Source organism: Chiloscyllium plagiosum, chromosome 10, assembly GCF_004010195.1.
Source record: "Chiloscyllium plagiosum isolate BGI_BamShark_2017 chromosome 10, ASM401019v2, whole genome shotgun sequence".
NCBI classification, from domain to species: Eukaryota; Metazoa; Chordata; class Chondrichthyes; order Orectolobiformes; family Hemiscylliidae; genus Chiloscyllium; species Chiloscyllium plagiosum.
The window spans coordinates 3,701,625-3,713,024 of NC_057719.1; the positions used below are offsets into that span (position 1 = coordinate 3,701,625).

Sequence of the window (11,400 nt, forward strand, 5' to 3'; positions counted from 1 at the left end):
GCTGGATGGGTTTGAGGGCGGGTGGGAGTGGTGTTGGGGGGCAGGGGTTGGTGTCGGACGATTGAGGGGCGGGCGGAGGTCTGGGACAGGATCGAGGGCGGGGAGTCGGTTTGGGGGTGGGGTCTCGCGCACTGCAGTCCCCTGAACGGGGAACAGACGTTAAAAACTCTGAGCCCCAGAGTAAAGGCACTTAATCATTTAATCGGATAATCGATTATCCGAACGAAATAGTGCCAGCCCATCTCGTTCGGATAATTGATGTTCCCCTGTATTTGGGGATTTTCCATATTTAAAAAAAAAATCTTTAACTTGGTGTGATGATTCGGGAAGCCCATTACTCCAAGTGAGGTGTGACACCAACAACACTCAATCTCACATATACGGCCAGCACCTCAGCTGCGTTGGACCCTGGATTACTGCCTATACCTTACATTGTAGGACAGGACAAAATCCAGGTATTGTGGTGAATCACCTCCCAACTACAAGTGTTATATAGCCAGGCCAGGGGGAAAAGACAGTACGCCAGAGCTGGAGTAACTGAGGTACTGCCCCGGATAAGTGATGTTTTGCTCAACATCTCTCATGATGACAGCATTCATAGAGTCATAGAGTCACACAGCATGGAAACAAATCCTTCGGTCCAACCTGAAGTCCATGCTGACCATAATCGCAAACTAGTCCCACCTGTCTACACATGGTCAATATCCCTCCAAACATTTCTTATGCATGAACTTAACCAAATATCTTTTAAACATTGTAACTGTCCCCCCCTCCCCACCCACCCCACCCCCGTTCACTATTCCCTCCGGAAGTTCACTCCACACATGAACCACTCTCTGTGTAAAATATTATCCCCATGTCTTTTTTTAAATCTTTGTCCTCTCACAATAAAAATGTGCCTCCTCATCTTGAAATCTCCCATCTTAGGGAAAAGACACCCGCCTTATCTATACCTCTCATGATTTTATAAACCTCTATAAGGTTACCCTCCCCCAAACTTCTGTGCCCCAGTGAAAAAGGTCCCACCCTATCCAGCCTCTTCTTATAACACAAGCTCTCCATTCCCAGCAACATTCTGGTAAAGCTCTTCTGAACCCTCTCCAGCTTAATACTATCCTTCCTATAACTGGGTGACCAGAACTGGACACAGTATTCCAGAAGAGGCCTCACCAATGTCCTGTACAACCTCAACATGACCTTCCTAACTCCTATACTCAGAAGTCTAAGCAATGAAAAATAATCTTCAGCATACTACCTTTCAGCCTTTCAGCTGAAGCGGGAGCTGTTAGAGGTAAGATAGATGAGTTAGGAGCATGGATTGACGTGTGGAATTGCATGTTGTTGCCATCTCAGAAGCATGATTGATGGAGGGACAAGATTGGCAACTTAATATTCTGGGCTATAGAATCTTCAGGTAGGCTGCAGGAGGGTGTGAAGGAGGAGGTGGTGTTGCACGATGAATTAAGGAATGAGTTACTGCAGTAAGGAGGGATGGTATCTCAGAAGGGTTGTCAAATGAGGATTTGGGGTGAGGCTTAGGAATAAAAAGGGTGGAGTCACACTGTTTGTGTGGGGGCTTTAACACATTCTGAACAGTGAACAGGCAATTGAGGAACATATATGTGGATGATTAACTGAGTTGTAGAAAAATAACAACAATATAGCAATTATAGTGGATTTCATCTTGCTCATTTTCTTGAAACGTATACAGATGGTCCTATAAGGATGATGCAGTGTTGGATCACTGTATAGAGCAGATAGGTATTTAAAGTGGCAGTGGAGAGCATTTTAGTGATAGTGATCACAAGGTAATAAATTTCTAAGTTGGTTATGGAAAAGCAAAAAGATAGCCTAATAAAAGGGGTTTGGATTTGGGGAAGGCAGATTTTATTAAGAGACAGAATCTGTCGAAAGTAGACGAGGAAATGCTATTTGAGGGTAAGTCTAGAGCAGAACAAATGAAAGGCATTCCAAGGGGATTTGGGGAGGGTACAGGCCCAGTATGTTTCCTTTAGGGTGAAATGTAGGAGCATTAAGCCCAGAGAACCCTGGATGTTTAGGAATATTCAGAATTGGATAAATGGGAAAAGAGAGATGTACAACGAGGTACAGAGGGAGGAAATCATCCAAGGTTGAGAGGGTAATTCAGGAAAATCTTCTCAGTCAGAGGGTGGAGGGGGGTGGGTCTGTAATACACTGCTTGCAAGGGTAGTCAAGGTAGAAAACTTCACAACCTTCAAAAGTACTTAGATGAAAACACAAAATGTCATAACATTCAAGGCCATGGGCCAAGTGCTGGAAAGTGGGACAAGTGTAGATTTGTTCAGTACAGACTTGATGAGCCAAAAGACGTCTTCAGTATTATATAATTCCACAATTCTGTGATTCTATGACTTCAAGGTGCAAAGGTGCTTGACGGTGTCCTACACTTTACGGTCTCTCCCACTTGAATTCATCAGCATTGCACCTGCTACTACTGGGGTCAGGGATTATTACTTAATCTTGCCTCATTAGTACACATCAACAAGACAAGGACACTGCACAAGGAAGCTGATTTGAAATTGTATAGCGTATTGCTGAAAACCTTTCCGTCTCGCACTCAGCAGGACATTTATCATGAAATAGCAATGTATAACAATATATTGTATGAGACGAAAGTACTGAATGGTTGACAGGTGGAAAACTCTAATAGGTAGAGGTGTTACTACAACAAATGTTGATGATGACTGGCAGTTAACTACCAATCTTTGTTTAAATTTAAACATAAGGCAGTTTGACTCCGACTCATCCAGGCATTGGTCTGAGAAATGAACCAGAAAATATTTGTCACCTATTTTGTTACAAAGGAATACACATAGTACATGCACGTGTTCTTTCTGTAAACAAAGATTATGGCTATGTATATTAACAGATGTACCTTCCTGTAGACAAGAGTCCCATGCTGAAACTCTGCCTGATAATACTAAATTGAGTGCATAATTCTTTACATACTCAGCAATATCCAGAAAACGTTGTCCAACTGCAGAATCATATTTAATTCTGTTGTGAATTTTGCAAGCTGTATTATAATCCAGCAGTGCCAATTGGTATGGGGTAGTGGCCAGCTGATGTGAGTAGTCAGGTCAAATCAGATCCCCAACAGGAACCTGACCGGGTGGTTTAAGTTTTAGATTTCTGCCAAAGTGACCTTTTACTAAAACATTTTGGAATACTGTGTGTAATTCTTATAGCAGTATTCCAAAACTATTAGGGGAATATGGACTAAGTGCTGGCAAATTGAACTAGTTTAATTTAGGAGAAACTGAGGATTGCAAATGCTGGACAGTCAGAGTTGATAGAGCGGGGCACTGGAAAAAGCACAGCAGGTCAGGCAGCATCCGAAGAGCGAGAGAGTCAACATTTCAGGCAATAGCCCTTTTGCAGGACTGGAGAAGGGTTAGCCCAAAACATCGACTCCCCTGCTCCTTGGATGCTGCCTGACCTGCTGTGCTTTCCCAGTGCCATGCTTTATTAACCAGATTAATTTAGGATACCCAGTTGACATTGACAAGTTGGCCAATAATAAACTACAAATTTACTAAAGAAATGAAGATAGACAAGAAAACAAACTGGTATTCAAAGGTCCTTTGTGTTAATGGTGCCTTGCCACTACCAGACTAAACTGAAAATGAAATGTAAAGTCACACAATGCCAGACTCATCTGTTCGAAGGTCACTCCCACCCTGGGCCCAGTTCCTGACCATAGGCCCAGGGTAGTCGAACCAGTTCACCCCAGCCTCAGGATGGTTCTGTTTGTAAATGATCCCTCCTGAGACTGCTCCTCTTGTGAGAAACAAACTGCCTAGTGGAAACTTTAAATTGGGATTCAAATCCTTATTAATATATCCTGAAGGGCCAACCAGGTGATCTGTTGCAATATGTTAGCAGCAAACCACATCAATGTACCAGTGGCCTGATCAGAAATGCAGAGATAACATGGCCTGGGTTGCACTAGTTTAATGGCTGCAACATGGGTTAATGTCTCCAACTACAGACTAATGCTCCCTCTTGTTTGTTGTTTGCAGCTGGCTGGCAGATTTTGAAACATAAGGTTGATAATTATTTCTGCGATGTGAAATGCTTTTAAATGTGCCTGAGTAAATCAGTTTTTTTCAATTCAAATATTTCACACACTCACACACTCTCTCTCTCACACACACTGACACACACACAGACACACATCTCACACAGACACACACACATACAGACACAGACACATACACACGTACAGACACACACACACATACCTAATTTATATATATATATATATATATATATATATAAAAGAACATAAGAAAAAGAGCAGGAGTGGGCCATCTGGTCTATTGATTCAATAAGATCATGACTGATCTTTTCATGGACTCAGCTCCATTTACCCACTCGTTCACCGCAACCCTTAATTCTTTGGCTGTTTGAAAATCTATCTATCTTTTCCTTAAAAACATTCAATGAGGTAGCCTCAATTGCTTCACAGGCAGGGAATTCCACAGATTCCCAACTCTCTGGGTGAAGAAGTTCCTCCTCAACCCAGTCCTAAACCTGCTCCCTCTGATTTTGGGCTATGCTCCCTAGTTGTAGTTTCACCGGCCAGTGGAAATAACTTCCCTGCTTCTATCTTATCTATTCCCTTCATAATTTTATATGTTTCTATAAGATGCCCCCTCATTCTTCTCAATTCCACTGAGTATAATCCCAGGCTATTCAATCTCTCCTGATAAGCCAACCCTCTCAGCTCTGGAATCGAGCTGGTGAACCTTCTCTGCACCTTCTCCAGTGCCAGTACATCCTTTCTCAAGTAAGGACACCAAAACTGTACACAGTACTCTGAGTATCTGTGGCCTCACTAGCACCCTGTACAGCTGCAGCATACCCTCCCTATTTTTAAACACCATCTGTCCAGCAAGGAAGGACACAGTTCAATTTGCCTTCGTAATTATGTGCTGCATCTGCAAACCAACTTTTTTGTGATTCATGCACAAGGATGCCCAGGTCCCTCTGCACAGCACACTTGGTGATGAAGAGAGTGAAAATGAAGGCATTAACTTATAGCTATATTTAAAACAGTCTTATTAGATTAGATGACACACCAAACCCTCAGATTGTCTCTTACCTCGTCTGGCTGCCCTCAGGTGCCTGTTCTGTAAATGGTCAATGACTGGCAGCTTTGTTTTTTTAATGGGGAAGAAGGGTGCTGGAGTAGCAATCGACTGTGGTTTGGGGGGAGATGTTTTCAGGTTAGAAGTCTGTTTTCTTGGAACCCATTCAAATTCTGAGGAATGAAAGAAAATGTCACACTTTGATTTGAACTCATTCCTCCAAACTGAGAATATGTGTTGATGTGCAGCAATTGTCAGTGAGGGCAACATGGGTGGGAGTAACTCTTGTATTATTTTCTTCATCTGAAAGTGAAATAAGCGACGGCTAAAAATGTGAGCTACTTTTATCACTGAAACTCTGAGTCCAAATCCATGCCAGAAACATGAAGGTGTTTCTCTGTTCATGGTCTATGTAGCGAAGATCGAACACTCCCAATGCTGTGCCTGACACAGCCCACAGAAAGACCAGAGTGAGAACAGTGGCAGGCTGGGGTAGGCGTGTGGTGTGGGAAGGGGTCATGGGTTGAAAGCGTGCTGAGAGGTTTGGGCAGAATTGATCAAGAGGTTTACTCTGCATCTTACTGTGTGAAAGCTGAGCAGGAAATTGGTAGATGCTGAAACTGCTTGTGCAGAGTACAAAATGCTCCACCGCTGAGCAATAATATCTCAAATATCCTAATCATCAGATGGCACTTACGAACAACATTGGGTCTGTTGTCCCCCTGAGACTGCCCTAACATTTACTGTGGATGGATTGTATCTTGACTCTAGAACCAGGGGTGACAGTTTAAGGATACAAGGTAGGCCATTTTGGACTGAGATGGTGAGACATTTCTCCCCCAGAGAGCGTTCTCATCTCTACCATTCTTTCAGGCACAAAGTTCCAGATACCAACCACCATCTGAATGAAACAAATCTTCTTCAAAGCCTCTCTAAACTTCCCTACTTTTACTTTAAATCTATGCCTCCTGGTTAATGTGTCTTCTACTAAGAGAAACGTTTCTCTCTATCTACTCTGTCTATACCCTTCATAATATTGTAAACCGCAATCAGGCACCTCCTCCAACTTCTCCATTTTAAGGAAAACTACCTCAGCCCATCTAGTCTCTCTTCATAGCTAAATCACTCTCTCCCAGGGAACGTCCTGGTGAATCTCTTCAGCACTACCTCGACAGCAATCGCATCCTTCCTATAGGGTGGTGACCAGAAATGCACATAATATTCAGGTTGTAGTTTAGTTAATGGTCTGTACAGTTCTGTCAGAACCTCCCTGCTCTTGTATTCAATGCCTTGACTAATAAAGGAAGCAATGCCTATGGTTTCTCAGTAGCTCAAGTTACCTCACACATCAGCATATGACAACAATGAGAAACAAATGTCTTTGATTTCAAAGCTCCTCCCAATAATTCTGATGTAAATAAATAGTTGCCAATGATAAATGGTGTGGAGATGCCAGTGTTGGACTTGGGTAGACAGGGTCAGAAGTCGCAAGGCACCAGGTTATAGTCCAACAGGTTTATTTGAAATCACAAGCTTTTGGAGCATTGCCCCTTTACCAGGTGAAGTGAAGAAAAGCATAGAATTTATAGGCAGACAGGTCAAAAGATCATATAAGTGGTGTGAATGGAGTGTCCATAGGTTGAATAATAAGTCTCTTCAGGTGATCAAAAGTGTCAGATGGTGTGAGTAAACTGTCAGCAGGTGGATTATAAGTGAAGGGATGATCTATAATATATTTCAATGAGGCACAGAGTAAATTACAAAAAAAAAAGATGGTGCTGGAGACAAACCTAATGACTGGGATAATGTGGTAGGTATAAGAGTCACATACCAAGGGTCTAAATAAAGAAACAAGTAATCCAAAACTGTACAAACTAATTCAGGTAGAGAGATCATCACAAGTTATCAAAGTAATAGTGTTAAAATAGGACAGTAAGGAAGATTTTGCAAATACAGAACAGTGTGGTGCGGTTACATGTAGCACGACATGAACTCAAAATCACGGTTGAGGCCATCTTCGTGGGTACAGACCTTGGCTATCAGTTTCTGCTTGGTGATTCTGTGTTGCTATGTATATCAAAGTCCGCCTTGGAGGACACTTACCCGAAGGTCGGAGGCTGAATGTCTCTGACCGCTGAAGTGTTCCCCGACTGGGAGGGAACACTCCCAGCTGGTGATTGTTGTGCAGTGTCTATTCATCCATTGTCATAGTGTCTGCTTGGTCTCACCAATGTACCATGCCATGGGACATCCTTGCCTGCAGGGGGCATGAGGTAAACAACATTGGCCAAGTCACACGAGTATCTGCTGTGTACCTGGTGGGTGGTGTCCCCACGTGTGACAATGAACTGACATGTCCTGCAGAGGTTACCATGGCAGGGTAATGGGTTGTTATGTATCAATGATGTCCTGAAGGCTGGGTAGTTTGCTGCAAACGATGGTCTGTTTAAGGTTTGGCAATGGTTTGAGGGCGAGAAGTGAAGGCTTAGGGATGATCTTGGTGAAATGTTCATCATCATCGATGACCTGTTGAAAGCTGCTAAGAGCATGGCTCAGTTTTTCTGTTTTGGGGAATACTGGACAATGAAGGGTACTCGATTAATCGTGTCCGTGTGAGGAGGACATTGTGATTTTTTGCTGTGGCACATCGGAACTGGCAATCGACAAATTGAGCATCATATCCCGTTCTTACGAGGGCATCTTTCTCCATCTTGAGGTTCCATTGTGTTTCTTCTGACTTGAATAGATCCTGTATGTACACAGGGCTTGTCTGTAGGGGATGGCTTCTTTAACATGTTTAGGGTGGAAGCTAAAGAAGTGTAGCATTGTAAAGTTCTCCGTGGGTTTGTGGTAGAGTGAGGTACTGAGGTGGCCGTCCTTGGCATGTGTCCAAGAATAAGACGGATACTAAAGAGTAGCCCATGGTAAGTCTGATGGTGGGACGAAACGTTTTGATGTTGTTGTGGAAGCATAGAATCCCTACGGCCATTTGGCCCAACAAGTCCACACCAACCCTCTGAAAAATATCCCACCTAGACCCATTACCCTACCCTATTATCTACATTTCCCCTGACTAATGCACCTAATCTTTACATTCCTGAATTCTAATGGAAATTTAGCATGGCTAATTCACCTGACCTGCGCATCTTTGGACTGTGGGAGGAAACCAGAGCACCTGGAGGAAACCCACGCACAATCACTGTAATTGCTTCAATGATTCCTAGTCACAAGTTCAGAGCAAGAAAATGTTGTCTATGTATCTTGTTGTATAACATTGGTCAGAGGTCCTATGCAGCATAGAAATCTTGTTTGAACCTGTGTATGAAAATTCTGATGTATTGGGGTGCAAATTTGGTCCCCATAACTATTCAGTGCATCTGGATGAAGAACTGGTTATCAAAGGTGAAGATGTTATGGTTGAGGATGAAGCGGATGAGTTGTAAGATGGTGCCTGGAGATTGGCAGTTGTTATTGTTGAGTATTGAGGCTGTTGCAGCGATGTTGTCATTGTGGGGGATGCCGTTGGAGAGTGCAGAAATGTCCATTGTAACAAGGAATGTTCCTGGTTCGACTGGTCCGTGGGTGCTGAGTTTCTGTAAGACATCTGTAGCGTCGCGAGAGATGGGGGTCCCCTGTACAATGGGTTTCAAGGTGCCCTCGACATAGCCAGAGAGGCTCTCACACTGGGTCCCATTCCCTGGTATAACTGGGACATCTTGGTGTCTTGACTTTGTGTATCTTCAGCAGGCAGTAGAATTCTCCTCTGCCAAGAAGTATGCAGGATGAGAGTGCATAGTCTACTCTGAAGGTCTGGATCATGGGTTTTTATCAGTCTGTTGAGTTGACAGGTGTGTTCTTTGGCAGGATGGCAGGTAATTGTCTGTAGTGTTCCTCTTGTCGGTACGCTTGTTTGCAGTAGTCCGTTCTGTTCTGTATGCCGATGGCTCCTCCTTTGATATTATGATTGGTCTTAAGAGCATGGATGGCGTTATATTGTGCTTGGGTGATGTCTGTGAGTGCAGCTGATGAATCTGGACTTAACATGTCCCTTCATGGCTTGAACATACATGTCGAGCCTCGGGCAACAGCCTTCCAGAGGGGTCCCATTCTATTGATCATCTGCATTCAATTTATGGACACTTCACTCATACCATTCGTATGATCTTTTGATCTCTCTGCCTATACATTCTATGTCTGTATGCTTTTCTTCACTTCATCGGACAAAGGGGCAATGCTCCAAAAGCTTGTGGTTTCAAATAAACCTGTTGAATGGTAAAAAGAATGGAGGAGAGTGGAGCTCCACATCTGAATCCAGTTGGGCAAGACCCCACATACGTGTATCCCTGAACCTCATGTGGACATTCTGACAGGTTCGTACTAAATTCAAGTTTAGCTTTTATTTTCTATCCTTCTGCCCCTGACATACTTGATTTCAACTCACCATATTTGGAAGAATTTGGATGCTTCTCGTGGACTTGAACTGAGAAAATGGAGTCTGAATTCTGACAATCTTCTGTAATAGCTGCAAAGAGAAAAGAAAGGTTGACAAATCATATTTCTGGCAAACATAAAGCCCCTAGGATTGTAGACACAAAATTTACCAAGGATCAGAAACCAGAGAGCAGAATGAATGGTCATTTTTCAAATGGGATGACAAAATACATGGGCATTCCTCAAGGGGCCATCATTAGGATAGCTGTTTTTATTGGTCTGTATTGAAACCCTGCATTTCAAACTAAAGGGTATAATTTTGAAGTTTGCACAATATACAACACTCAAATGTACTATTAATGCAGAGAAGGATTTTAATGGACTTCAGGGGATTTTATATATATATATATACACAGACAGACGGCAGATGCAATTTAATGTACAGATGAGTGCTGTGATATATTTTGATAGAAGGACTGACCAAGATGAAATATCAATTAAGCGGTAAAAGTTTAGAGTGGGTGGCATGGAGGCGTCACTGGCTAGACCAGCATTTCTTGCCCTGTCCCTAGTTGCCTTTGATGGCGTGTGATGCCTGGTGGGTGGTGAGCTACCCTCTTGAAATGCAAAAGTAAAAAATCACATGACACTGGGTTATAGTCCAACATGTTTACTTGAAACCGCAAGCTCGGGTCAGCCAATGCATTGTTGGTGTGAGGCCTTGCTTTGAGTCTGTTTGTGTCAGACTGATTTATGCTGCAGTTCATGAGCTAGCCCTGTGCCTAGGTCAATGCCAGCTGGTCACACAATGTCTGGCTACGCCATCCTAATAAGAAAGAATCTAACTACTGTCCCTTGACATTCAATAGTGTTACCATCACTGAATCCCCCACTATCAACATCATTGGCATTACCATTGATCAGAAATTCAACTGGACTCACCACATAAACACAGTGGCTACAAGAGCAGGTCAGAGGCTGGGAATACTGCGGCCTGACTCCCCAAAGCCTGTCCACCATCTACAAGGCACAAGTCAGGAGTGTGAGGGAATACTCCCTACTTGCCCTGGATGGGGGCAGCTCCAACAACACTCAAGAAGCTTGACACCATCCAGGACAAAGCAGCCCATTGATTGGCACCACATCCACAAACATCCACTCCCTCCCCCAGCGGCACTCAGTAGCAGCAGTGTGTACCATCTACAAGATGTACTGCAGACATTCATCAAAAGTCCTCAGGCAGCACCTTCCAAACCCATGACCTCTTGCATCCAAAAGTTCACCATCTTAATGTAGAAATTTATCACTGTTCCTTCAGTGTGGCTGTGTCAAAAACCTGTAATTCCCTCCCTAAGGACATTATGGGTCTATCTACAGTATGTGGACAGCAGATGTTCAAGAAGGCAGCTCATCCCCACCTTCTCAAGGGGCAACTAGGGACAGGCAATCAACCAGCAATGCCCACGTTCCATGAGAAGATAGAAAATGTCTCATCTAAGCAATTGATGAGCAGAGAACATTTATCCTAACTTGACTAGACTGTCTGATCATCAATCTCTAAATCCTTCAGAAAGGCCTATGACAGGCAGTAAGAATAGGATACTTGCCTAGCCAGTCAGAACCCTGGGGTAGCAGTTTAACAGTCACCCGCCACCAAGATATAGGCTCCATGTGGAGTTTATTGCCTTGAGCAAATATCATTCTTGCTCCAAGGGGCTATCTCTCACACACACATACACACACATACAGATACACACACATACACACACACACATACACACACACACACACACATATACACACACACACACACACGCACACACACACACATACA

The 11,400-nt window shown here is 43.4% G+C and overlaps 1 protein-coding gene across 1 annotated transcript in view; it reads right to left on the reverse strand.

Annotated features, from left to right (window-relative positions):
- LOC122553947 (cytosolic carboxypeptidase 3-like) overlaps positions 1-11,400 on the reverse strand; it is a 123,766-nt gene that overhangs the window by 26,802 nt on the left and 85,564 nt on the right. The window contains exons 19-20 of the mRNA XM_043698450.1: positions 9,577-9,657; positions 5,150-5,308 (exon numbers count right to left, since the gene is read on the reverse strand). Coding sequence (XP_043554385.1) covers positions 5,150-5,308; positions 9,577-9,657 — 240 coding nt within the window. The remainder of the gene's footprint in view (positions 1-5,149; positions 5,309-9,576; positions 9,658-11,400) is intronic.